Genomic DNA, 27,868 nt, shown 5'->3' on the forward strand with positions numbered 1-27,868 from the left:
TCTAACCATTAGGCCACGACTTCCCTATTAGGCCACGACTTCCCATGTTGTAATCAAGCTCTAATCAAAATCAGGCGTTTGGTGTGATGTAATTATATTTTCTCATATGGCGTTTATCATTTTCCCACTGACCTTCATTCCCAGGTACAGAGTTGTATGAATGCATGCAATAAAAGAAAGTATTGATGAGGAAAAAATAATGAGGATGTTGAAGATCTGAATGAAGAAGACCATACATGAACCCAGAACATTGTAAATGCAAACCTTTTATAAAACAATTACAATTTACCACCCCAAATATAAATATGTTTGCTCCTCTTGTAACAGTTGTGATGTGTGTTTATGAACATGGAGGTTCGGGTTCATGCAGTTATTCTAATGAAATCACATGCAAGCAGAAGAACATTTTAGATAAGGGCACTAATGTTTTACAATATAATATGTAAAATGTATGATTTTATTGCAAGGCATGCCAAAAAGTATACTATTGCGGTACATTTATTCCAAAATGATTGTGACTGGGTTTACATTTATTTTTTATCAGGTGCTTTGGATAAGAGCAATTTACAGTGCATTCAGGCTATACATTTTTTTTATCAGTATGTGTGTCCCCTGGGAATTGAACCCAAAATCTTTTGTGCTGCTAACACAAAGATCTACCAGTCAACACAGAAGAGGTTGGTCTTTAATACTGCTTACGTTTATTTTATTTTTTTATACAATGTCAGAATACAGCTGACTAACTTCATATTGTCAATAAATGTAGCCAATAAATTTGCTGAATGAAGAACCAGATGTGATTATGATTAATGAGGAGATGCTGAAGGATGATGATTGCTAGGAGAAATAAAGCTGAGGAAGGCGAAAGTTTGAGAAGTTTGTGGAGAGAAACAGCAAAGATTTTAGATGAAACCATAGTCTTTTGTGATTTATAAAATGCAAATAAATGGCTACCATCAGTCGAGAGTTAAAAAGAGCATTTCAGGGAACAGAGTCGCATCTCATGATGATACATTGAGGACTTATGAAGCAAAATGATCAATCTGTGCAAAAAGCTGAACATTATTTACAACATTATTACTTGTAATCCATAGCCTCGCGAACGAATCATTCTTAGGACTGGTTTACCAAATCGGATTGAACCATTTGAAACCGTTCTCGAGTTACTCAACCAAAACTCACTTTTGGGCGTTCCTTACAGACAGTCACCGACTAGAAATTAGCCAAAATACCAGCATATATTATGATCCTACACTCTCAGAAAGGTACAAAAAGCTGTCACTGGGGTGTTACCTTTTCAAAAGGTACATGTTTGTACCTAAATGGTCAAAGATTCATATTCTTAAAGTGTGTATATTAGAACCTAATAGGTATATGTACCTTTTGAAAGGTACCACCCCGATGACAGCTTTTGTACCTTAATTTCTGAGGGTGTATGATGCTGATTTCTCATTCAGTGCTCCAGTTCCACCAACAGTCACTAAACTTAGGAAACCATTGTAATGGTTTCTCATTGTTGAGGTGAGTTGATTAAAACTAGTTTATTCACTTATTAGACTTCCCTGTTTGTCTGAGGCTATGGATTACATGTAATAATGTTGTAAATACTGTTTACAATAGTACAGTAACTACCCTTTTAACTCTTTATTATATTCAGATCTTCATGATTCATTTATATTACAGGACCTGGAATGACCAAGGATAAAAGATGTGTCACCCAAAAAACTGGTGATTTTATCACATACACCGTACATTCAGATGACCGAGTCCAGTCAAACGTACACCAGACACAAGCTGAAGAACAAGCTCTTGATGGAATGATCTCTACAAATAGATATAGCACAACAGGGTCGGATTTGAGCCCTGGTGTTGGATTTATTCCTCATAACCTGAATTTCAATGAGACAGTTACACCAAAGAAGAAATTCAAGTGTGTGTCCTGTGGGAAAACCTTTGAGTATTTAAGCCACATGACAAGAAACATGTGAAAACACTCAAAAACACTCAAACACGGATTGCTCAAAAAACATATCTCACAACTCATAGTACATAGACAGCAAGCAGTTTGAGCCCAGATCTGGCCCACATTTGGCCCGCATGGATTTCACGCGGGCCAGATGTGGGCCGGTTCTGGGCCGAAACTGCTTACTGTCTGGAAGCTACGCCTTCAAAATTGCTCTTAAATTACACCGATGTTAGAATAGACACAAATTGCTGTTTTAGTACGAAACTTTTTGTATGTATTTACTACTTAAACCAGTACTAGACTTCAACTGTGGCATGTATGGTCTCAGAGACATTCACTTAAATATGTCTTCTACAGAGGACAAGAGTCTATACCTGGGGCTATGAATTAATAGTTCACCACGTAATGAGAGAAACATTAGGTATCTTGCTCTCCGCCATTAACTTACTCAGCCCGCCACTTCCGGTCAGGATCTTGTGGACAGTATTGGGACGTTAAAAAGGTTTTGTTTAGGAGAACCAGGCATTCCTAAAGTAAACCGACATACTTGGGTGAACTATCGAATGGATACATATACACAGTGGTTTAAGGTAATTCATCCCATGATTCTTTTCTGCCAAACGCTATGCTTTGTTTCTATCCACATAAACACCAAAGATAACACAACGCCATTATTTGTTTGAGTTAGAAATAAACATCTATATTAAGACATTAACAGAGCTGTCGGGTCGAAGGGCGAGTATTTATATCTTTAAAGTGTCCCGTGAAAGATGGACATCATGCATACCGCCGACTTTCAGACGCAGTTAACATCCATAATGGAAACGTTAGCGAAAACGGCTGTGGTGGAAATAAGCAAACTTTTTAAGGAGAACGCATCCTTCCTGCGACTAGAGATTTCGCGATGTACAAGCGAAAATGAATCTTTGAAAAAGAAATGCCATTTTTTGGAGGATGAACTTCAATGTGCGCGGAAAGGCGGAAAGGCGAACGGGACAGAAGCTCTATCCTGCCATCCGGGACTTACAGGTAACGGTCAGGTATTTCCTCTTTCCACATGCACAGATCGGCTTCTGTAGATATGCTTATGTCAAATGCAAAAAGTACTGGTAATTTAATGTTGGAGATTCAAGCCCCACCTAATGCCCACATGTTCAACAGACACTGGACATCGTCCCGCAATTGACAATGTCTTCGGGAAGGAATGGTGCCTGAACCTCTGGAGACACGAGGAGTCACATGTTGGTGAGCAGGAGGACACACATCTGGACTCTTCAGTCATCATAGGAGAGGTTGGTCTCACACAATGCTGTTTTGAGTATGTGGAGTTCTCCAAATACAATGTCAGAATACAGCTTAGTTCTCGTTTTATTTTCAATCCTTTAGCCAGTAAACCTGCTGGAAGAAGAACCGGACATGGTCATGATCAAGGAGGAGGCATTTGATGATTGCTCTTCAGGAAGAAATGAGGAAGACCAAGATACTGTAAAAGGTATGCAGAGAGAAGTTCATTTATTACTTTATCTTGTAAGGTCATTACAAGTATGATCACATACACATACAGTGTAGACGTATGTGCACTTTATAGGATTGATTACCAATGATAACACTGATATGTGTGTTTATGTTTTTTTGTTTTTTTTTGGAAATGTGCAGAATTTAAATGAGATTACTATATTCTTACCAGTAGCTGAAAATCATTAAAAAAAAAGTTTATAAACATGCAATTTTCAGATGATGTGTATAACATGTTGTAAATAGCAGATGCGATTCAAAAATTAAATCCAAACATGTTTAAACCAGTTTACTTTAAATTACATTTGGTTTAAGCTTAGTCCTTTATTGTTGCAGCCTAGACTCATCGTGTGCACTTATCAACCCCCTACAGGTGCAATCCTAGAGGAAGTCAAAAAAATTCTCCCAGAGTTGGACTTAAACAAACTTCAGGATGTGGTCAGTCATCTTTCTTTAGTGGGTGTGGAGAAGACCGAAGACCTCTCCCTAGTAGAGGTGTCGGATCTTCAGGACTTTCTGGAGCCTATACAGTGTCGAAAACTTGTGAAAACATTCAGACAAAAAGGTAAGAAACAAACTTAAGGCAGAAAAACAGGCAGCGTTCACTATTACCCCTTTTGCACAACTATCCTGCGTGGTCACAGAGTTGAGAAACTGACATTGACCTACAGATGTGGCCTTTGAAAACACGCTGTTGTTTTTTTTTCCAGGTGTCTTCACACAACAGTAGTGGTCAGACAGGCTTTTTTGTTTTTAAAACCAGCTCACACAGGCACATTTCGTCAGCCAACCTTCCTTCAAATTCAGCTAATGGGTTCAAAGAGGAGTTACAGGTATTTCTTGTGGTGCATACCTTATGTCGGTGGTGTTCGTCAGAGCACCGTTTTGTGCTGTTTAAATGTTCAAATTACCAGATCTCATCCCATTTACACCCTGTATTAAGATGCACCTTGGGTGATCAGTCATAAGTGGGCACTGCTGATTTAATATTTACCTATTTCGGAAGCAGTAAAATTGCCCATTCCCGTGACCAAAACAATCCGTCTATGGATGAGAGCAAGTACTGATGGGATGGTATTCTTCTCCACTTCACAGGCGTTGAGTTGAAGGAGAATTTTAGAATAATTAAAGATCACGCTTTTTTAGTAGGTTCAGCATCACAGACAGACCAAACTCACAGCCCACATGTGATTTCAATGTTTTTAATGTCAACGGTTTCTCCTTCATCCCAGTGTTCTTCAGTGATGTCCCAGGTTGATTTGAAATAGACAGAAACTCAAAACAACTTCAAGTTCCCAGCATCACTTTTACCGGTCTAGTCATCAGTGGGTGATTCTACCTGACGTGTGTTTAAATCCAGTTTCCAAGATGAAAGAGAAAAAACTGTACCAAGAACACTTTGCTGTGCTTCTGTTTAAAAGTCTAGTACCACATCAAGTTTACAGGGAATGGTCAGGAAAAAAAAATCGGTCGAATGTGTTTTGAACTACCTTTAGAAGTGGTGGAAAGCGAACAAGCTTAAAACGTTTCAGACCCCATTTACACATGTATTTGTTTTCCACTTATGATTGGACAGACAAACGCATCTTAATACCATTTGTAAACAAGGCCTAAATATGTAGAATTTTGGACTAAAACTAAAATGAATTTGAATTTAAGAATATTATCACTATTTTTATCATATGTAAGTATCAGATATTGAGTCTTGTTTTTTAGATTTGTAAATTCAGTTAACAGTGCAAACATAGCCTGTTGCTATACATATTTCCACTGTTGGGAAACTTTGTAGATTTATTTTGAAAGTTCTTTTTTGGGTTTGAGCATTAAAAAATGTAATACATATGCAAATGTATACATTTTGTCTCCAGTTTTAAACTGATATTTTTTTATTCATTCAAAACCCCCTAAATGCTTTTGTGTGTGAAAAAAATATAGCTCAGATTGAATTAGAAATTGTCCTTGGATATTTGTATTTTAAAATATCTTTCTTAACACTGATTGAGACTGTATTCTAACATGACTACCCCCTGTTGATTTTGTCTCTCCCGCGCTGCCAAACGTTCTGTGATATTGCATGAAATGACAAGATCTGATTCTTTTTCACATGTTTTCAAAGGCCACATCTGTATTCTCTTGAAAGCTTGTAGAGAAAGTGTATTTGTACTCTAAAGTTAATGTATTTAGGCATATTTAAGTTAATTTATTTAGAATTCAAAGCAAATAAAACAATGGGTCTCATTGTGCATGCACAAATTTGTGTGTCGTCTGCATACATGATTCCTGATTAGCTTTCATACTAAAATAAATTTGTGTGAAAATGTAGGAACAACCAAAGTTACACACACACACACAAAATTCACATACGCTGGGTGGTGCTATAAATGTGTTAGGTGAAACTGTATACCTGTATATTTCATAAATGCAATGATAAGCATAGGTCTGTACTCTGGTTGTATATGGAAAGTGTTTTAAAGGATGGCACACTTGACATTGCTCGAGGATCTTGATGCACATGAGAGACTGTCTTCTTGCGAGCGTCATATGTTTGCTGAGACAGACATTCATATTAGAACGAGATTAAGAGCAAATTCATGTGTATATACAGGTGTTGTGGAATGTTTTTTTTTTTCTGTACGTATAAACACAAATAATCCAAGCATTTTTAATTTAATGAGACCCAGTGCAGTATAGCAATGATTTACTGATCAGTGATGGTTAAGAGGCCCTTGAACAAGGTACTTTGTTAGCCCTTTTTTCAATTTCTTTGTATCTCTTTTCATGATTTTTTGAATCCAAGAATCCAATAGACAAGTGGATGGAATGCCTAATGAGATGACGCTCACTCCATTATCATCAAATGAGTCCCTTCATGAACAGCCCTTCATTCCTTCCTTCATCAAGTCCAACTGGGCTAGAAGTTTCCAGGTTCCCTGGGACCGCATGCCAGCAGCTCTCATTCAGGCAACATCCACTGGAGAGAGGGTTCGACCAGGACCGAGAAGGGAGTTTGTTAGGATCGTTGTGGCAGCCATGCAAGCCCACTGTCCAAACCCAAACTTAGCCGCCTGTGGAGACGTGGCTCGAAACATCGTGTCTACATATCCGCTGACATTCGGAGACATTTCAGAGGAAGGAGAACAACTAGGAAATGGCTTTAGTTGCTTACAAAGGCAACTTAAAACTAGGGTAGAGCATGTGAATAGAGATGTTTTGGAACACAGGATTCGTCGACCTAGAAGACCATCAATGAAAAGAGTTGGAGAAAAGAATGGCTACACTATGAAAAAAGCCAGATGTAAAGTGGACAGTTACGGATGCATAAATTGGCAGCCTTCCTCCATCCCAGAAGGAGAGACGGCAGAATCTCTTGAAATGAAAAGGAAGCTTGCGGCTAAGATTTTTCAGTCAGCAGGCCCAAAGGCTGCCGAGTTGCCCAACGTAGATGATTTAATGCAGCAGACATATGTTTACCAGCGCCACATGATCAACTCATGCCCCCCTCCTACCATCAGTGAGATTGAGGGGCATTGGCCGTTCCTGTTCACTGAAAGAGGCCTTTGCAAGCACTTCAAAATCCTGACTGGCATTGACATCAGAAGCCGATTTAACGAAACACTTATTGATAAATCCAAGAGAATACTTAACTACTTCAGCAGACAGAGACTGAAGTGGAGTGAAGAGATCCAGAGTATGCTAAGTGAGATTGAAGACGCCAATGCAACAGATAATAACAGGATAGCCATATCAGCCATCCTGTTAATGATGAAGTACTTTAAGGAAAAGGACAATGCTGTCTTCATCTTAGCAGATGTCAGTAACTATGAAATGGTACAGTTCTACTTAAGTTTTGAAGGGGGTTTTGACAAAGCTGAGTGTTAAAATGTTCTTATGTTCTGCTTTCAAGGAAACGTCTACCAAGATGTCCATCGAAAATGAAATTAGCTTACCGGCAACCCCCCGGCTCATCATGCTTGGTAAGATGTTGCTACGCTACAAATGTTAGTTTTGTACTTGGACACATGTTTACAGTGATTCTTCATATTTCAGGTGAGACTTTGCTGACGTCATCCAAGTGGTTTGTCAGTATTGAGGGTAGAGTAACACATTCTATTGAAGACAAGCTGGACTTTGCAGAGGCATTGTCTGTGTTTTTTGGGTGCTTCTATGTTTTTAATATCGAGTATCAGGAGTCAGCCAGTGCCACCCTGGAGCTCATTCAGAGGTGAGTGTTAAGGACACTCATCCTGTTTGACTTTTAAAAAATCTTACTCCCTTTCTTTTGGTATGTTACTTTGGTCTCTTTTGGATCAGAAATACATATGGAAGCTTATGGAAACAAAATAGTTGGTGGATGCAATTTCATGGTGACTGACTATATACTAATAAATTATACATTACTCACCAGAAAATATTTTATGCTTTTAACACTGTTATTAACACTAATATAATAATTTAAAGGCAGGGTAGGTGATTTGGTTCAAAAGCATTTTTGTTATGCTTTTTGAAAATCTCTTGACATCCTGATAGCCATCACTAAGTTAAGTGGTCTAAATCTATTTATATGTATTTATATCATCTTTAGAAGGCGTAGGAGCATAAAATGTTAATCCAATCATATTTATCAGTTTGAGGACTATGATAGGCTGTCCTATCCGCATGTTAATGTATCTATTTGCATACCTCTTCAAACCTGTTCGCACAGATATGATACTTTGTCAGCACGTTCCATTGCGCTATTGAAGAGCGAATAAAAGGCATTATTATTGTAATGTTATGCGCTTGTAATATTATGCGTACTGTAATGTTAACTAACTGGTGAATGAGACATAAGGTTATCTGACCAATGCCATCTATCATCCTGTTACTAGTTAGCCTCTGGTCTGTCTGTGCACTTCATGTGTTTTGGAGGAGGCGTGGCTTTGGAGAGTGATTTGCCGGGAGGGTGGAATCTTATGCTTTTAAATCTAGCTTGCTATTGGTAGCCTCTCTTAAATCTACCGTTTAAGAGGACTAGATAAACAAGGTTATGGGTCTCTGTTTAGGGTGTCCTGCAATTTATATAAGATAAAGTAGGAAACATAATATAACCCCTTTTAATCTGTGTTTCATTGACTGACATATTTGTAGGAATTGATGTATTGTTTAAAAAACGATCTACTGTTCTTTAGGTTCTTCGTAAGGATTAATCCTGAGGGGACTAAATGTACCTCAAAATCAGGTACAAGCCGAAGGACGGGTTCAGCTGTCCAAAGGAAACCCCAGAACTTTAATACCCGTGTGGCTACGTTTATGCAGAGGCTTTCAGAATTCGAGTGGAAAACAATCCAGTTAAGTTAGTGCAAGTAGTTTAATGAAGTTGAAAAAAGTATATAATGGCATTTTTAAGTGAAACTTGTCTTTTTTATTGAAGGTGTGTGATTAAATACTTAAATGTAACTATGGGAGATATGAGGGGTGTTCTAAGAGTAACAGTGGCTTTAATCATTAAAAAAAAAGTTTTTCAGGATTTCTGCACTGAATACTACTACTAAGATGGGTTAATACTTATGTGAATTTTTTTTACCTTGTTAATACTTGTACTGTTTTATTTGAATGTTGCTGGAATGTTTGTATTATAAATATTTTATTATGTTCATTTAGGTCATTCATGCAACAATAAAATAATCACCTGTGTTTTTATAATATGATTAATAAGGATAATTGATTACAGTTATACTATATACTAGTGATACAGTAGCTACAAGTAGATTACAGCAGACATGTTGTGTGTTTTTTAACTGTATGTAATTGAAACAGTACTGTAATTACCTGCTGGTAAAAATCGAGAAGTCATTTGAATGACCAAGTACAATTAAATGTACAGAGACAAACCAAAAAACAAACTTATGGAAGTTGTTCTGCACAGGGACTCTAATTTGTTCCATGAGTTTTTTTTCTCAGTGGAATTTCAACACTTTTTGTATCACAGAACGTGGTAAAAGCTGTGCTTAACGATGTTACATAGACCACAAGTGTGGCTTCTTGAGGAGAGGCATAATATTTCTTGAAGGCTTGAGCTGCTTCCCAAATGACACACTATACACTATGCACTCATACACTATAAACTTTTGCACTATACTCAATCATGCAGTGTATGAATAATGAGGTTATTTTGTCATTCATAATCAAAGTCTGATAGCCCCTCCCTGTTCTCTACGTAATTAAAGGAATACTTCACCCCAAAATGAAATTTGTCATTAATCACGTTCCCCCATGTCGTTCTAATCCTGTAAAAGCTTCGTTCATCTTGGGAACACAATTTAAGATATTTTGGATGAAAACCGGGAGGCTTGAGACTGTCCCATATACTGCCAAGTATATTACTCCGTCAAAGTCCAGAAAAGTATGAAAGACATCATCAGAATAGTTTATCTGCCATCAGTTGTTCAACCATAACAATATGAAGTGACGAGAATACATTTTGTATACAAAGAAAACAAACATAACTACTTTAATCAACAATTCCTTAAATTGTGTTCTGAAGATGAACTAAGCTTTTACTGGTTGGGAACGACATGGGGATAAGGGATTAATGACAAAAATTTCATTTTGGGGTGGAGTAACCCTTTAAAACTGCGACAGTTGAGTGCATGAAGTGTCCAACATTCAACACAACATTCTAATTTTTTGTTTATGTGCATCATCTGGGTATTTAAAATTCACTTTTTGGAATGTTCAGTGTTTACAGAATGCTCGCACTATTTATACTACAAAACTTATAAATAGAATGGTGCATAAGTACAAAATTATGGATGCACCTTTGAACTTAATATTTGCCTGACAGATGATAAATTGGGTGGAAGAGCCTTACACTCTTACCTTAAAAAGGGGACTCATGTCAAATTAAGGAATTAGAATGTCAGAGAGATAAGGTGGACTTGTTTGAAGCAGACCAGAAAACAAATACAGAAAACCCCTGAAGAAAAAGAATAAATGTGGCTAAACCTGTGTTGCTTGCACTCTGAATATTTATGTAAAATTCCAATTAGAACACACATAAATGCACAGGGCCAAGGTGCTATTGGCCATTACCGATTTGGATACGACCAAATCAAAATGTGTAAATCGTGTGTGCTTTCTATATGGTGGTTTACGGTAATTCATCCCATGATCCTATTCTCCACAATGTAAGATATGCTATGATTCTATCATCGGAAATAAACTGCATACAGTGTTGAGAATATAAAAGCAGCTCTACGCAGAGACTATAGCGGTGACTCTCGGATCGAAGGACGGGTGTGTACAATAAACATCACTAATAAATGGTGCCGTGAGCGACGGACAACATGAATACTGTCGATTTTCAGACGCAGTTAACATCCATAATGGACATGTTGGCAAAAACAGCTGTTGTTGAAATAGGCAAACTTTTCGAGGAGAATTCTTTGCTGCTGCGATTAGAGATTTCACGCTGTACAAACGAAAATGAATCTCTGAAAAAGAAATGTCATTTTTTGGAGAATGAACTTCAGTGTGCGCGGAAAGGCGCTGGAAAGATGAACGGGACAGAAGCTCCATTTAGCCATCTGGGACATACAGGTAAATTTACTCATTATGCACGACAAAAGACTGGTTTGATTAAAGCTGTAGGTTTAAAGCCTGCAGTGGGCTGCTCTTCATTACTGTGCCCTTGAATAACATTTTAACCTTACTCCGAGGGATTATATCTCTATATGTCGATGATCGGAATTTTTTAGTCCATTTACCAAAATAAATTCATTTGGTGACTCTTTCTTTAGGTTACATCAGGCGGTGACAAGTGACTGGCTTTGTCTGTTAGGAGTATGACTATAGCCGCTTTTACACATACAGTCTTTACTGGTAAATTACGGAAAAATTACCATTAAGATATCGTTTGAACAGGACCTCTTCAAAAATACCGGTAAACAATTCGTTCTGGAAATTTTCCGGTATGAAAAGTTGTAATATTACCAGTAAATTACCTGTTATGTGCTCTGTGTGAATGCAGCACAAAATTACCTAGCACGTACGAGTTCAGAACGCGCTGACGTAAGACGTCTGGGCAAATCAATCATTAACATTCTGACGCAGATGACACATTTACTCCGCGCTGTTTACAGAAAATCAAACAAATATCTTAATTCGTCTAACAGCTGCGTATAAATGTTAACATTTGACATAAAAATTAAAACCTAAAAAAAAATAAACACAGACCACCTCTCCATGTTTATAAAAACACAGAAGGCGCAGCCGTTTAAGTCATTTCTGGTGAATGTCACATAATTTACGGTTATTTTGAGACTGTGAACAAGCTAAAACAAGGTCTACAGGTTTACAAGTGGATGTTATGATGTGACCAAAAAAAAAACATGTCTTACAGAGGCCGGACGTCGTCCTGCAATTAACAATGTCTTCGGGAAGGAATGGTGCATGAACCTCTGGAGACACGAGGAGTCACATGTTGGTGAGCAGGAGGACACACATCTGGACTCTTCAGTCAACACAGTTGAGGTTGGTCTCATACTTCTGTTGATATACACGTAGCAATGTCAGAATACAGTTTACTAGTCCTCTGTTTTACTTGCTCTGCTTTAGCCAGTAGATTTGCTAGACGAAGAACCAGATATGATCATGATCAAGGAGGAGACATTTGAAGATTGCTCTGGGAAAAATAACCCTGAGGAAGATGAAAGTTGCAGTTTGAGAGGTTTGTGATGTGAAAACTTGAGAACAGTTATGGTTAACTCTTTGTTATATTCATAGGTGTCATTTATTGAATTACAGGACCTGCAATGACCAGTGATGAGAGATGTGTCACCCAAAGCTCTGATGATTTTATCTCATACATGGTACCTTCAGATGACCAAGTGCAGTCGAACGTACACCAGACACAAGCTGAAGAACAAGCTCTTGATGGAATGACCTCTACACAAGGAGACAGCACAACAGAGCAAACTTTCCACAGTACACACAACCACACAAGTATTTCAGAGGAGAAGAGGTTTGAGTGTGTATTCTGTCGACGAATCTTCAACAAACTAACCTACCTGAAAGCACACATGCGAACACACTCTGGAGAAAAGCCTTACGTCTGTACAGTGTGTGGTAAAAGATTTGCTCAAAAAACGTACCTCCGAATACACCAGCGCACTCATTCTGGTGAGAGGCCGTACTCGTGCATGGAGTGTGGAAAGAGCTTTGCTCAAAAGAGCTCTCTAAACGTACACCTCCGAAGCCACACAGGAGAGAAGCCATACAGCTGCGCAGAGTGTGGTAAAAGCTACGCGTACAAACAGGGTTTCAATACACACCAGTGCTTCAGTTAGACTAGTACATACTGAAGTGAACCATTACTGAATTTTATCTGTATCAAAGTTGCTGTTACAGCAGAGTGTGCATTAGTCTGCAATATGAACCATTAACAAGTTGCAAACATGTCCATGGTTTTTTTTATTAATTTATTTTTTACAGAAATGTAAGTCCTTAGACAGTGTTTGGAAATGTGTTTTTCTGTGCATTGACTTGAACTTCATTTAGGACCATCTAGATGTGAATATTCATTTGAAAAGAGGGATAAACAAACATGCTTGAATAAACTTCACAAAGTGAGTGAAATCATGCACACTTTTTTTATTCAGCATGGTTGAAATTACACATTTGCTTACACATGCAATCTAGTTGACATCTGAACTTGAACAACTCTAACTTCTAGAAGCATTGCATACTACTGAAATTAGTTTCCGTAAAGATCTGTAAAGATTGAGTAGTGTTACTGGTCGCTTTACACTAATGGCCCAAAACTGATGTAATATGATAATATTTTAAACAGGGACTCTATTCAGAAAAAATAAATAATAAGCCTAAAGCCTGTTGCATTTACCTCTGGTGGTTTTTATATCCAGACTATATATACACATAAATCAAAAGTTTGATATTATGATTTTTTTGCATTAATTTGATCAAAAATACAGTAAAAACAAATATGCTGAAATATCACAATTTAAAATTAACTGTTCGGTTTTATTCGTGTGATGCAAAGCTGAATTTTCAGTATCACATGATTCATCAGAAATCATTCCGATTTGCTGCTTAAGAAACATTTCTTATCAATGATGAAAAGTTTGCACTGCTTAACATTTTTTTTTTATGGAAACAGGATACATTTTTCAGAACTTTTTAAAGAATGAATTTCAATGCATTATGTATGCATATATGTATTAAGTTATGCATAAAAGTATGATCGAATACTGGAGTAATGATGTTGAAAATTCAGTTGTGCATCACATAAATAAACTGTATTTTTAATATACTGAAATGTAAAAGTAATTTTTAGTTATAATAGTAAGTAAAAATATTTCAAAATGTTACTGTTTTTGCTGTAGTTTTCATAAAATTTCTACAGCCTTATTGATCATAAGAGACATCTTATATATAGCCCAGATGTCAAAGATCACCAAAAAGGCTGTGCCTTTGGTTTAACAGAAGAAACAAATTAGTTGGTGAGATAACTTTACGGAGTAATACACAGTCATATCTGACTATATATTTCTGCTATGATCTACAGTATTACACACTTAGACATTCTTTCAACGGTCCTGCAGCCACGGCTCATATTTCATTTTAAACAGCTACCGCGATCTCAAATCGAGAAATACCCAAAAGAATTGTGCTACATAAAGCTATAATTTATATCACCATGTTTTTTCCTCCGGCGATTAGGAGGTTTCTTTCTGACTGGTTTAGCCGTTCTGTCATGGACAATGAGGTGTTGTTGGAGGGTGACTTTCTGGGTGAAACCCTTTCCGCAGGTTATACAAGTAAAAGGTCGTTCTCCTCTGTGGATGCGTTCGTGATTTCGTAGACAAACTTTCTGGGTGAAACTCCTTCCACAGGTGCCACAACTAAAAGGTCTTTCTCCTCTGTGGATGCGTTCATGAACTTGTAAATTTCCTTTCTGGGAGAAGCCTTTTCCACAAAAACTGCATTTATTGGGTCTTTCCCCTGTGTGGACCAAATAGTGAACCGAGAGATTGGTGTTTGAATGAAAACTTCTCCCGCAGACGTCACACTGAAACTTCTCGTTTGATTTCAACTTTGAAAATCGATGTTTTCTGAGACGCTTTTTGGCAGCATTTTTCCGGAGAAACGCCTTCCCGCCATTGTAGCAACTGAAGTTGTTTGGTGGTTTCTGTACTTTTACTCTCTTTTCACACTGTTCTGTCGTGGTTACAGCATCCTCATATATTTCCTGTGCTTCTCCATCCTCCTGAGCCTCGGAGGGAAACTGCCCATTGTGTTCTGCTGAAAATTGGTTGAGTATAGAGTGACCATTAAATTCCAGTGGATCCTCTATTGGTGCTATTAACTGGTCGACAGTGTTATCAATAGAGTTTTCTGGAGAGAGTTTGTCTGATGAATCGGAGGATGCCTTTTGGATTTCTGATATCTCTGAAAATTCACCAGACACAAAATGGCCATCGAAACTTTTTGAGTCTGCCAGCGGCTCATATGCAGAAGATGGCAGCTGTCCTCTTGAAGCTTGGGTTGTTTTCCCTGTCGAAGTAAGTGAAATAGTTCAAATCAACTTGATGCACCAAAACTAAACCTTACTAATTAAAGATCTAGTAGAAACATTGAACATTACCTGTAAAACTGGGATAAGTGTCCACTTCAAAACACTCCTCTTTAATTATGACCAGGTTGGAGGGCTCTTGTTCTTTGTGCTGTATGAGACAAAATAAGCAGATCATGTAAAAGGACATTTTGTTTTTCTATGTCAGTTTACATATTTAATTTGTAGAAATAAGTTCTACAACTCCAGAGTCATATTTAACATTCTTGAAAATGATCTAGACCAGTGATTTTCAATCCCAGTCCTGGAGTACCCCCCATGACTGCACATTTTGGATGTCTCCCTAATCAGTCACACCTGATTTAACTTATAAGTTCATTAGTAAAGACTCCAAAAGAAGGGTCACAAAACTTGGTCCTGGAGTGCCTAACGAGTGTTTAATAATGATACAACTATTTATAATTGTACTAAATATAATCATTTACAATCTGTTATTGCATCCTGTTAATGTATAACAATACTGAGGTGCAAATGTATCTGCCAGTATAAAGTATAACTAGCATCTAATTATTATTTACACTTAGCCTGTTGCAAAGAACTGCTACTTTTACATGGTAAATAGAATACATCACGATTTTCACTGTAAATTTTTTCTGTAAATAGCATCTGGAGCTACTTGCACTTAGCCTACTGTAAATAGGATCTATCGCTAAGAAAGTATGTTAATTCCACTTAGTGTAAATGGCCACTGCCGTATTTTTCTTACTCTATTGGCAGATCATTTGTAAAATAAGAAAAATGCACTTAAAATATTATTAATAATATCATTTTATATATATATTTTTGCCCATGTGATACCATAACATTTTTAGCTATTAGTTAATTAATCTAACGTTCTGCCAGTTTTCACCTGTGATATTATAACACTGAGAAGACTTACATTTGTATTGAGTCTGAAGTATGCAGACAGCTTTTTGGCGGGAGCTGTTGCCATGGTGAATCCTAATATCAGCGCTGCATTGATAATGGCTTTTTATAGTTGTGGTGCACGCGCTTAACTCACCCCCAATTTCCACCAGATGCGTAACGGCTGCGTTACGGCTCCGGCACGGCGGCGGAGTCAATAGGTTTCCATTAAAGTCAATGAGTGTATTTCCACTGAATGCGTTACAGCTGCGTTCCGACTCCGGCGATCCGCAGCCCTCCGGAGCAGATACGCAGAGCTTCTATTTTTGCCGGATGCCGGAGCGCTCCGCAGCACTACAGGGCAGAGTACGCAGGACAGGAAGTCGAGTGACAAAACAGAACAGCCAGAAACAAAATAAAAGATCAGTTTAATTTTCAAAATAAAATACACCGCGCTCATATTTCCCTACACTACACCTTGAAAACGTCATAATGGGCGGAGACAGGCTTGTTGAAGTTTTAACCCCGTTGACACGATCGATGAAGAAATGAAAAGAGAAAAGAAAAGGTTACGATAGTAACCGGGGACGTTTGATCCTATACTCCTTCGGATGGAAAACTGTTCCTGGTTTGGTAGTTCTGTTGATAGAAACTACATATCGCGCGATCACACCAGAATTCGCGAGATTACATGGGGCATCGTGACGTCAGCTGTCAGTCATGACCGCAGCCGTTCCGCAACAAATACTGACCTGGTGGTTATTGACGGACGACGGAACACGGAGCTGTCACGCAGCGGAGCCGTAACGCAGCCGTTACGCATCTGGTGGAAATTGGGAGTCAGAGTCAATCAATTTACCCCCAATTTCCACCAGATGCGTAACGGCTCCGCTGCGTGACAGCTCCGTGTTCCGTCGTCCGTCAATACCCACCAGGTCCGTATTTGTTGCGGAACGGCTGCGGTCATGACTGACAGCTGACGTCACAATGCCCCATGTAATCTCGCGAATTCTGGTGTGATCGTGTCAACGGGGTTAAAACTTCAACAAGCCTGTCTCCGCCCATTATGACGTTTTCAAGGTGTAGTGTAGGGAAATATGAGCGCGGTGTATTTTATTTTGAAAATTAAACTGATCTTTTATTTTGTTTCTGGCTGTTCTGTTTTGTCACTCGACTTCCTGTCCTGCGTACTCTGCCCTGTAGTGCTGCGGAGCGCTCCGGCATCCGGCAAAAATAGAAGCTCTGCGTATCTGCTCCGGAGGGCTGCCGATCGCCGGAGTCGGAACGCAGCTGTAACGCATTCAGTGGAAATACACTCATTGACTTTAATGGAAACCTATTGACTCCGCCGCCGTGCCGGAGCCGTAACGCAGCCGTTACGCATCTGGTGGAAATTGGGGGCTAGAGTTGATTAAACCAACTCATTTCAGCTGTTTTGTAACCCAAAAAAACTCAATTTCCCATCTCAAGTTAAGTCAACTCAGAGTTCAAGTTTAAACTCAGAGTTGGTTGAACCGCTTATCAAGGTCTTCCTAGGTAAAGTTGAAACTTCCAGGCAGGTGTGTTGGGGCAAGTTGGAGCTAAACTCTGCAGGACACCGGCCATCCAGGACCAAAAATCTCAAATATGTGGGTTACACAAAAGAGACATCAAAAACCATTAACCATGTTGGGGTTCTTTGGGACCAGGATTGGGAATCACTGATCTAAACGAATGCTTTCCCGTAGGCCCCACAATTGTGCATATTTTTAATGTCTCCACACCCGATTCAACTCATCAGCTCAACATTAAAGACTACAAGTTCAAATTGTGTAGAAATAGTACATCGGCTTCCCAACTTGTAAATACAAACTTCCCAGGAAGACTTGAATGCACCATATAATGGATGTTTCCAATAAGGGAGACATCCAAAATGTGCAGTGTTGGTGGGCCTCCAGGACATGTTTGGACAGCACTGATCTACACAATGCTATTGTAATCTGCAACGCACATCAAGTTTGTGCATCCATAAAAAATATAATATTACAGTATTATCAAATGTTGTTAACATTTGTAGCACTATGCATCATCTCCCATCATGATTATCTCCTGTCAAATTAAACACACCCCTAAAAATGACTTTAAAGTGATGATGCAGGACAGCTCATTCTTTAAGGTCATTCATTATGTCAAGTTCATGGGACCATTGAAAATGTTAGCTTAAAAACTATATTAAAAAAAATTGCATATTGAAAACTTATTGCACTATTTATAATTCCAGTATCATATTTAAAGTACCATTTGAAAGTAAGAATTTGCTTTAAAACACGACCTTAACATGCATGCAACAGTTAAAAATTTGGGTGGAACTACTTTAAGAATTTAGGGAACCTTATAAGTTGACAGACTGTACAGGTCGACATCGATGGCTAGATCATCTTCTCTGGACTCGTTCCTCCGATCCCACAAACTGGAACACCACTCCTTTCCAAATATCCCTTTGATTGAGGGCTGCGCTCCTGTGAGGAGCAAAATATGCAGATACTTTACAATCATGGCAGTGGACTGGCCGGCGAACATTTTCAAACTAAACTACTGAGTAGAGGTTATGCTTACCATCTTCGGTTTGAACGCAAATAGAGCGATATCTTTTGGAGCCAGCGCGTGTTTCTTCCTTTGTGATGCGCGTGCTTTCTTCTTGTCTTTCGCTCCCGAGACAGAGCATTTCGTCTTTAAGAACTGTATTTTCACTCATGACCCGAGACAGTTCTTGTCGTAAAAACGCAAAATCGCCGTCTACAATTTTGCATATTTCTTCTATTGCCGTTCTAGCCACCATCTCCATTATTGAGCTTACTTGCAACCGAAATGATAGAGATTTTGACATCATTTAAGACTCGCGATATTTTTGATGGCATGTAAGGAAAATAAACACAGGCTAAAAAATAAACCGTAAGATGAGTCGACGAGAAAATAATTGTTGAACTTGGTGCTGTGCAAAAACCGGAAATAAAGGGTATGAGAGAAGCCATCGGCTTTTATCTTGAGCAGAATGATCGTTAGCTTCCGGTTTGTGATAGACTTTGCCCTGTACTCAAATTCTCATCCGTCCTATGAAGTTTCTGACATAAGTGAGATACAGATCAGATCACAAATCATTGTACATAAAAGAGGTTCACATCAGGGCGATTTATATTTCCTGGATTTTGTCTTCAGTGTAATCCTGTTGCTAATATTATATAATATACTAACCTTGCCTACAAATCTCACAAGACGGAGGAGGCGACAACTACAAACGTTCATAAAAAGTCCCCCCGTTTATTTTTGTTTGCAAAGAATAAACATAGTTGCATTTGAAATACAAAGAAGGTCAAATGAAAATGGAAAGTGCAGAGAAAAACAGAGGAAATAATTACGAAAGATAAAATCATAGCCCTGAAAGATCCTGTTATTCTTAATATTATTTATTAAGAGATTTTACATTATGGTCCTTTTTCAGAAAGAAAGAGATCAAATATAGACAAAGCGTTGTGAAATTTGTTCCTCTCAATAAATGAAAATCGCAATGCAAAACAAAGAAAATAACAGTAAGTTAAATAGGTTACTGTCAGGAAAATAATAATAGGCTAATTATCATACATATATATATATATATATATATATATATATATATATATATATATATATATATATATATATATATATATATATAAATCTTCCAGGAAAAGAAAGTTTAAATCACATTTTACCTGTTAGGCTAAAAGAAAACAAAAATGCAACCATGGTAGGAGAGCATCACCAGCGTTTCGTTTATGGTTGAATGATGCAAAGAAAAAAAAAAGCCAATCATAGCATCATATAGATCAAAGCCAATCATAGATTATATATATTTGGCTTGCATTAACTACACATTACCACACAGTTATTATTTCATCCCATCATATTTTGGATTCAGCAGTAGCCTATGACCACTGGGTGTCAGTGTGATAATAGCAAGGATTTTCAAACTCTTCCTAGACTCCAGAGCTTCCCAGCACTGCACTCTGGATGTCTCATTTGAATGAACTCATCATATGGAGTGCTATGACTTCTATCTTTGTAGCTATTCATTTCTGTTGTCGGCTCATGATCGTAAATTTGGGGCAGATTCTGGGTCGTAGCACTAATATATGAAAAATATTTTTTTGTTAACTTTATATTCTAAAAGTTACTGACCTGATGCAGACACATAGCTGAAGCGGTTCGAAATCGTTCTGGTGGAGTGAAGTTGACGTAAGATAACGTGAAAATAAGCAGGGCGCGCTGCAGTTCCTCTTTTCACCACAGATTTACTACGCACTTGTGGGGCGCTGATGTGCTCGGGAGGGCTCAGACACCATCTGCCCCGCCGAGTTCAGACTTTACGATTTTAGCCCAGTTTTTGGCTCGCTGACAGGTTTTCAGAAATCGCCGACAAATGCCTGAAATCACAGGCAAATCGGTGCTCGTTCACGCGAGTGACAATCACGCAGTGTGAATGAGCAAAGACGCGATCTGAGAGAATCACAGACGAGTCGCCGACGCCCGTGAGATATTTGGCATGCTAAATATCTGGACCTGTCGGCGATTCAAAATCATGCTGTCTGAAAAGTGTTCTGACTGAAAACTACATCGGCGATGACCGACAGCCAATGAGAGAACAATATACAGAGCAGCGGGGAGTTCGGGGAGGAGTTATAAACCACAATATCCTCGCATCTCCCCAAACATTTCCTCCTTCATATTCTTCTTTTCTTTTTCTTGTTTTCGCTGCAAATCCACGCACAGGCAATTAGTATAGCAAGCTTCTTGCGGGCTACCATTTTTAATAATAATCCCAGTCTCACGTGAGAACTTCGGTCTTGCACGCGTGTTATCGCGTTGTTTCCTTGTCACATCACGCGTGTGTTTGGTTGTGAAACGTAGTTGCCTTTCATAGGTCACTTCGATGCTGCGGTGACGTCACCATATGGGAACACCTCTCGGTGTGACGAATGTCTGAAGCCCTATACCATCCCGCCAATCCTATTGGTCAAATAGCGCTTGGCACCGCCCTACGCATGCTTACGCATCGTATACCTGAGTGCCGCGCGCTATTTCGCTCAGATTTCATTTCCTTCAGGAAATCGAATCATCTGTGCCCTAAGGAAACCATCTCGCGTTTTTTTCTTCGAGCAGTGGTCAACACCTCTTCGCGGACGCGATGAGTCAACGAAAGGTAAGAGCCGTATAATGGGTTTATCATGGGGAGGCACTCATGAGAGGTTCGTTTAGCAGCTTTGCTACATGTTCTCTCCGTGATAGCCTGCGGTTACAGTTCTGCGCTCTGGAGTGTATTTTCTATAGGTCGCCTCGCGTCTAACCCCCATGGTTTCGCTTCTGCGGTCGACGAGGCGCCGCATGAGGTGGTGGTTTGGGGCGATGTGTGCGGCTTGGACTATAATACAGTGATGTGCTGGAGTTTTTTCCACTTTGCTCGCTCTCCCCCACTCGAGTGTGTTAATCAGCAGATTTGCTTTTACAAACTATGTTTGTCCACCGCGGCTTCGGACTCAGAGTAGACTCTGGCCAGCACATGCGGTTCTCTCCCTCCGAGCGGACAGGAGAAACGCGCCTCCCCTTCCTCAGTGAGCTGTTGAATGTGGTTACCCGCGTGGTGGATAAACTATCCCCCCCGTGAGCCGCTACCCTTCTTCACGGACCTCCACCAAGAGGTTTCGAGGTCCTGGAAGCAGCCTTAATCAGCACACGTCAAGAAACGCCACCAAACGGTTTCGCCACCATTGCTGACATGGCTGACTGCTTTTATAGAGCGATGCCGCTGTGGACGAACTCTCTAGCCAAACGGATTGCGCCGAACTCGGCCGCAGCCTAAGTCTCGTCGAAGGTGTGTAGAGTCGCATCTAATCTCTGCAAATTTACTTCACTTTATGGCGGTTTTTAACGAAAAAGATATTACAACCGGAGGCTGTGAAAAAGCTGCGGGGGCAACAGATTTGGCGCTAAGTGCTACCAAACATACTGCCCGAGCAGTGAACCGTTCTATATGGGGATGTTAACGGTCGAGCGCCACCTTGGCTAATCTTGCCGACATTACAAAACCTGAGTTGCATGGCAAAAGCCTCTCGTCCTCAATCCCCACGCTCTAACATTGACTGTCTTGCAGCAAAGACACGTTGAGCATCATTGGATTGAGCTATCACTTGAGCGCCCCCTCAGACACTCTGCACAATCCAGCCTTCAGAGTTTGAGGGACAGCACAAGAGGCTGACTAAGACAGCCAGTTTATGACGGCTCACACAGCTGCCGCGTTCTCGCTAGTGGCGTGGCCCAATGTTCATCTTGTTGGATTAAATCCTGCCGTGGATACACTTCAGAATTATACACAACGAAACGCAGCGATTTTGGCGCATGCGCTTCCCTTCCTGTTCGCCAGGGACTGTGCCCTCCACTAGAGAGTGCTGTTGGACTGCTAATGCACATCCAACCCTCTCACTGCAGGCCCCACGCTCTAACATTGACTGTCTCGCAGCAAAGGCATCTCGAGCATCATTGGAATGAGCTATCACTTGAGCGCCCCCTCAGACACTCTGCACAATCCAGCCTTCAGAGTTTGAGGGTAGGCACAAGAGGCTGACAAAGACAGCCAGTTTATGATGGCTCACACAGCTGCCGCGTTCTCGCTAGCGGCGTGGCCTGATGTTTATCTTGTTGGATTAAATCCTGCCGTGGATACGCTTCAGGATTATACACAACAAAACGCAGCGACTTTGACGCATGCGTTTCCCTTCCTGTTCGTCAGGGACTGTGCCCTCAATTAGAGAGCGCTGTTGGACCCCTAACGCACATCCAACCCTCTCACTGCAGTCCCCATGCTCTAACACTAACTGTCTCGCAGCAAAGGCACCTCGAGCATCATTGGATCGAGCTATCACTTGAGCGCCCCCTCAGACACGCTGCACAATCCAGCCTTCAGAGTTTGAGGGACGGCACAAGAGGCTGACTAAGACGGCCTGTTTATGGCGGCTCACACAGCTGCCGTAATCATGCTAGCGGCATGGCCCGATGTTCATTTTGTTGGATTTAATTCTGCCGTGGATACGCTTCAGGATTAGACACAAAGAAACGTAGTGACTTTTACATATGCGCTTTCCTTGCTTACGGACGCTGTGAGCTTTCCGTGCTCTGACGTTAATGCATGTGGGAACGCTGCAGGCGGAGGCTTGGAAACCACTACTTTTTATGGGCCGCAGGGTAGCGCTTGCCCGGCATTTTCACTATGGGTGTTACGCACAATTCGTGACGGAGACACCATTCAGTTCAGAAAGGCTGGTGTTAGCACAATCGCAGACTCAAGCACACTCCCATCGGGATCTTGTGCTGAATCATCTAAACAGCCTGGGCTTATGCACGGATTTCTAGAAGAGTGTTTTAATTCCTCTCAGCGGATAACCTTCTGGGAATAGACTTGGACTCTCGCGCGATGACAGCAAGACTATCTCTCCTGCACGCTCAGTCTTTCGCATCATGCGTGCGTCACTTAAAAGTGGGTAGCACAGTGACAGTGAGTTTGTGCCTCAGACTTTTAGGTGTAATGGCAGCGACATCCCCTGTAATCCGTCTGGGCTTACTTCATATGCACCCTTTTCAGTGGTGGACGACAAGCCGGAACATTTCACCCCGTTGTCTTCCGCATCGGACGATTTCGGTGACACGGAGGTGTGTTATGTCAATAAGACAATGGATGTCAACCGAATTCCTTCTAGCTGGAGTTCGGCTGAGGATTTGTGCTTACAGAGAGACTGTCACGATGGACGCATCTTTGACCGGTTGGGGAGCTGTTTGTCAAGGGCGCCCAGCTCACGGAGTATGGACAGCGACACAACACAGTTGGCATATAAACAGGTTGGAATTACTGGCGGTTTTTCTAGCTCTCCAGTATTTCTCGAATCTGCTGATCGGCCGTCATGTACTACTCAGGTCAGAAAACATAGCGGTTGTGTCGTATCTGAATCATCAAGGAGGATTACGCTCTCGCCCCCTGTGCAGGCTGGCGAGAAATATTCTTTTTTGGTCTCAGAACAGATTTCTGTTGATCCGAGCGGTTCATGTCCCTGGACGTTTGAACTTCGGAGTGGATTTGATATTTAAGTATACTGTTTGGGGATTTTAACCAATAGGGCAACTGATCCTCCATTGAATAAAAAAAAAAAAAGATAACCTGCGTGCTGCAGCTGTTCATTTAGCGACTCCTAGTGAGCGATACATGTTCATCACGAGACAAACATTCTCCTAGAACTCACACTTTGCATTCAATTAACCAGTGTTGGGGAGTAACTAGTTACATGTAACTTAATTACGTAATTTAATTACAAAATAAAAATAACTGTAATCAGTTACAGTTACTAAGAAAAAATGAGTAATTAAATTACAGTTACTTCTGAAAATTTTAAAGATTACAGTGGGGATTACGTTTGAATATTTACACACATCCACATACAGATGTAATTGATTTCTTTCCCAAATTGAACTGACTATTCTGAGACGTACGGCCCTATAATTTCCGCGATGCAGAAACATAGTCTGGTTAGTAGAATCCAGTCATAAAAACGGGATTGCTATTGCCTAACACGGACGGAATATGCCACATTTTGGACAAATATATCAAAAGTACACTTGAATCAAAGCATATGCAAAGTTTTAATATTTGCTATAAATTCAGAGACAAAGGTTACTGTTGTTAAACCATGCCACAAATTTACATATTTATTTATTTAAAAATAAATACAAATGGTAATCCATTTGCAATAATAATAATTAAAAAAAACATGGTTACTGTACTTTTACGTAATAAAAGCAGTTAATTTTTGTGAGGGAAAAACATGACTCATGTTCAGTATTAGGATTTTATATAGTAGTGATGCACTCAATTTGACATGTAGGCAATTTAGAAAGTATAGTTTTGTTAAATCTTGAGTGTTAAAGTCATGAGGTAGATGGATAACAGGGCAAAATAAAGAGACTGAAAAGAAAAAAGAAATGAAGTGAAGGTGAAGTTCAGGAGAGAACTTTTAATTATTTTGCATGTCCCCAAACTAAAGATTTAAATCTTTTTTTATATCAGGTCCATACAAAAAATAGTGTTGTCCATGAATTTGTTTGTATGAGTTTGAGATTTCCCGGTCTGAAATTTTATCCCAGTCCGCCCCATGTGGAAATTAATGAAGCAGACATGCAGACATGTGTTCAAATTTTATCATCTTAATTCAAGTGATGAAGGATTGTAAAAGTCTGACAGTATTGAGCACAGCTGAACATTTCCAAAGTAACCTTCCCAACACTGCAATTAACAGATGCATGAATATGCGGTAATATAAGTTGATGGTGCTTCAGTGGGCCGTCTTCCGCTGGTCTCTCGTTTTATACAGGGTGCGCGATGGCTGAGGCCTTACCGCCCTGTGCGAGTTCCTTCATGGGATTTATCCATTGTGTTGCAAGGTTTATCAGGGCATCCGTTTGAGCCCCTTTGAAACTATACCGGATTTACTGGCTTTATCCTCCCACAAGAGAGTGGGGGATTTACAGGCTTTTTCTGTTTCGCCCTCGTGCATGGATTTTGCACCAGGCTCTGTGAAAGTATTGCTGCGACCGAGGCCTAATTATGTCCCTAAGGTCGCTTCGAACCCTTTTCACTTTCAACAAGTGATCTTGGAGGCTTTACCCCCTGCAGAGGTGGGGTCAGGTGATCTGAGTCTTTGCCCTGTCAGAGCGCTGAGGACTTATGTTGATCGAACAGCTCCATGGCGTGAGTCCGACCAGCTTTGTCTGTTAGGACACAAAATAGAGGCCATGCTGTCACAAAGCAGCGCATGTCCCATTGGCTGGTGGAGACTATATCTTTAGCCTATGAGGCGCGCAGACTCTCCTAGCCCTTAGGAGTTAGAGCTCATTCCACGAGAGCAGAGGCTTCATCACAAGCTTTCTCAGTGGTTCTTCTATATATGATGTCTGTGCTGCGGCAGAATGTTTCTCACCGAGCACTTTTGTCAAGTTTTACAGTCTGGATGTGAGGATGGCTCCTGGCTCCCAGGTTCTGTCCGCTTGAGCAGATGCTTTCCTTGGATTCCAAACATCCGGTACGTCAGGCGTTATGGTATAGGGCAGGGGCAGACTGGCCATCTGGAGCACCGGGACTTTTCCCGGTGGGCCGCTAGCCAATGTGGGCCGGCCCGCCCGGTACACAAATATATATATATATATATATATATATATATATATATTTTTTTTTTTTAATTGACGGAAATCATAATATTACATCTCTTTTCTACGCAAATGGATGAGTGAGTCGATCGCGCAGCCAACATGCGCGTTTTCGTCTAATTTAGAGAGAGACAGATTCATCTGGTACAGCGAATTTCTCTGAGCAGCAAGCCACTGTATACGTTCACTTAAAACATAACCGACTGTGTTTACGAGAATACTTGCAGAGACAATTATTTTGAAATAATTGTGTGTGTATTTGTTCATTCAGAAGTTAGGATACCCAAAAGATGAATTAATTCTTTGTACGCGCATTGTCTAAAAATGCTGCTCACAGCGCGTGCTTTGAACGAGTGCGCGCAAGCTTCGAACACGCGCAAATTGTTTAAAAAAGTTGAATCAGCAAGATTTAGAAACAAGTGAAAACGATCAACTACGATACATTTCACCCCTCCAAGCGAGTGAACAACGCGAATTTTTAAATCACTATTCACGATAGCCAGTCGGGAAGAGCAGTGATACATTTTGGAGCCCGACTGCAAAACACAATAGCCCCTGGACGTCGGGATGCACTCTCCAAGGGCGGCTGCCCTGAGTGCGACAACATGGCTATATCGACCCTGCGGGCTCGATTAGCTCAAACCAGCCACAACGCTCCACCCGCTCCGCCTCTTCTCTCTCACCGGACAACGAGCTGATATCGACGCGGAGCTTACTCGCGTGCTTACAAGGGCTGTCAGCGACCTTCAGCTCGACTGGTCTCCACCAGACGAGCCCGCTAAAAGCAGGCTGGACGAATGGTTCTTGCAGGGGCGCCCTTCGGCCCCTACGCAAAGAAACGCCCCCTTCTTCCCGGAAGTTCACGATGAACTCACGAAGTCATGGAAAGCCCCATTCTCCGCACGTTTGAAAACTTCTGTCTCGTCAGCGCTCTCCTCTGTCGACGGCGCCCGAGACCACGGTTACGAGAGCCTCCCCCCTCTCGAGGAGGCAATTGCTGCACACCTCTGCCCGCCCTCAGCCGCAGGATGGCGGTCGAAGCCCGTGCATCCATCCAAACCGTGCCGCACCACCTCAGCTCTCGCTGGCCGAGCATACACCTCCGCTGGTCAAGCTGCTTCGGCTCTACACACCATGGCTGTGCTTCAGGTTTTTCAGGCCAGACTTCTCCGTAACCTGGACGAGTCTGCCCCAGATACCTATGATTTTAAAGATCTCCGCAGCGCTACTGATCTAGCCCTGCGTGCGACAAAGACCACAGCACAAGCGATCGGCCGAAGCATGGCAAGCCTCGCTGTTTTAGAGCGACACCTCTGGCTCACGCTCACGGAGATGAAAGACGCCGACAAATCCGCCTTTCTTGACTCTCCTATCTCTCCTTCCGGCCTCTTTGGCCAGTCGGTTAAGGGTTTCGCTGAACGCTTCACTGAGGCTCAGAAGACGTCACAAGCAATTAGACACTTCCTGCCGAAACGCTCTAGCTCTGCTGTGGGACGCCGTAGAAATGCGCCGCCCCCTCAGACCTCGAAGCCATCGCAGCCAGACTTACAGTCTCGCCCAGCGACCAAAACCCAGCACCGCTCTCGCTCTACGAGCCGCAAACCGCCAGAGAGACGGGGACCTCGGCCCAGGATTGTGCTGAACCCCGAGCC

The 27,868-nt window shown here is 40.8% G+C and overlaps 3 protein-coding genes across 4 annotated transcripts; 2 read left to right on the forward strand and 1 right to left on the reverse strand.

Moving 5' to 3' along the window:
- The first annotated feature begins 2,263 nt into the window (after positions 1–2,263).
- On the forward strand, positions 2,264–8,983 carry LOC132149469 (uncharacterized). 2 transcript variants are annotated; one of them, XM_059558733.1, is made up of 8 exons: positions 2,264–2,995; positions 3,128–3,258; positions 3,353–3,458; positions 3,855–4,046; positions 6,279–7,291; positions 7,386–7,455; positions 7,529–7,703; positions 8,650–8,983. In XM_059558733.1, the coding sequence occupies exons 1-8, from the start codon at positions 2,737–2,739 to the stop codon at positions 8,816–8,818; spliced, it is 2,115 nt and encodes a 704-aa protein (XP_059414716.1). In that variant the 5' UTR covers positions 2,264–2,736; the 3' UTR covers positions 8,819–8,983. The 2 variants fall into 2 exon arrangements, with proteins under 2 accessions (XP_059414716.1, XP_059414715.1); XM_059558732.1 differs by lacking the exon at positions 3,855–4,046 and having other exon boundaries at positions 2,268–2,995.
- A 1,447-nt stretch (positions 8,984–10,430) lies between these two features.
- On the forward strand, positions 10,431–13,099 carry si:dkey-210j14.3 (zinc finger protein 567). Its single transcript, XM_059558738.1, has 4 exons — positions 10,431–11,059; positions 11,862–11,992; positions 12,077–12,188; positions 12,266–13,099. Exons 1-4 carry the CDS (start codon positions 10,807–10,809, stop codon positions 12,805–12,807), a joined length of 1,038 nt encoding a protein of 345 aa, XP_059414721.1. The 5' UTR covers positions 10,431–10,806; the 3' UTR covers positions 12,808–13,099.
- Positions 13,100–13,831: 732 nt separating this feature from the next.
- LOC132149472 (zinc finger protein 112-like) lies at positions 13,832–18,942 on the reverse strand. The gene is made up of 4 exons (XM_059558739.1): positions 18,555–18,942; positions 18,330–18,457; positions 15,126–15,204; positions 13,832–15,034 (listed from the first exon to the last, which is right to left on the reverse strand). The coding sequence occupies exons 1-4, from the start codon at positions 18,826–18,828 to the stop codon at positions 14,151–14,153; spliced, it is 1,365 nt and encodes a 454-aa protein (XP_059414722.1). The 5' UTR covers positions 18,829–18,942; the 3' UTR covers positions 13,832–14,150.
- Positions 18,943–27,868: the final 8,926 nt, after the last annotated feature.

The sequence above is a fragment of the Carassius carassius genome, chromosome 9 (genome assembly GCF_963082965.1).
Source record: "Carassius carassius chromosome 9, fCarCar2.1, whole genome shotgun sequence".
NCBI classification, from domain to species: Eukaryota; Metazoa; Chordata; class Actinopteri; order Cypriniformes; family Cyprinidae; genus Carassius; species Carassius carassius.

Coding starts and splice junctions, on each gene's coding strand:
- LOC132149472 (XM_059558739.1), bottom strand. CDS start 18,828: ATGATGTCAAAATCTCTATCATTTCGGTTGCAAGTAAGCTCAATAATG. Junction 15,205..18,329: donor ACAGTCTGTCAACTTATAAG/GTTCCCTAAATT, acceptor TGTCTCATACAG/CACAAAGAACAAGAGCCCTC. Junction 15,035..15,125: donor CACTTATCCCAGTTTTACAG/GTAATGTTCAAT, acceptor TTACTTCGACAG/GGAAAACAACCCAAGCTTCA.
- LOC132149469 (XM_059558733.1), top strand. CDS start 2,737: ATGGACATCATGCATACCGCCGACTTTCAGACGCAGTTAACATCCATA. Junction 3,259..3,352: donor CTTCAGTCATCATAGGAGAG/GTTGGTCTCACA, acceptor TCAATCCTTTAG/CCAGTAAACCTGCTGGAAGA. Junction 7,704..8,649: donor ACCCTGGAGCTCATTCAGAG/GTGAGTGTTAAG, acceptor ACTGTTCTTTAG/GTTCTTCGTAAGGATTAATC.
- si:dkey-210j14.3 (XM_059558738.1), top strand. CDS start 10,807: ATGAATACTGTCGATTTTCAGACGCAGTTAACATCCATAATGGACATG. Junction 11,060..11,861: donor TAGCCATCTGGGACATACAG/GTAAATTTACTC, acceptor CATGTCTTACAG/AGGCCGGACGTCGTCCTGCA. Junction 12,189..12,265: donor TGAAAGTTGCAGTTTGAGAG/GTTTGTGATGTG, acceptor ATTGAATTACAG/GACCTGCAATGACCAGTGAT.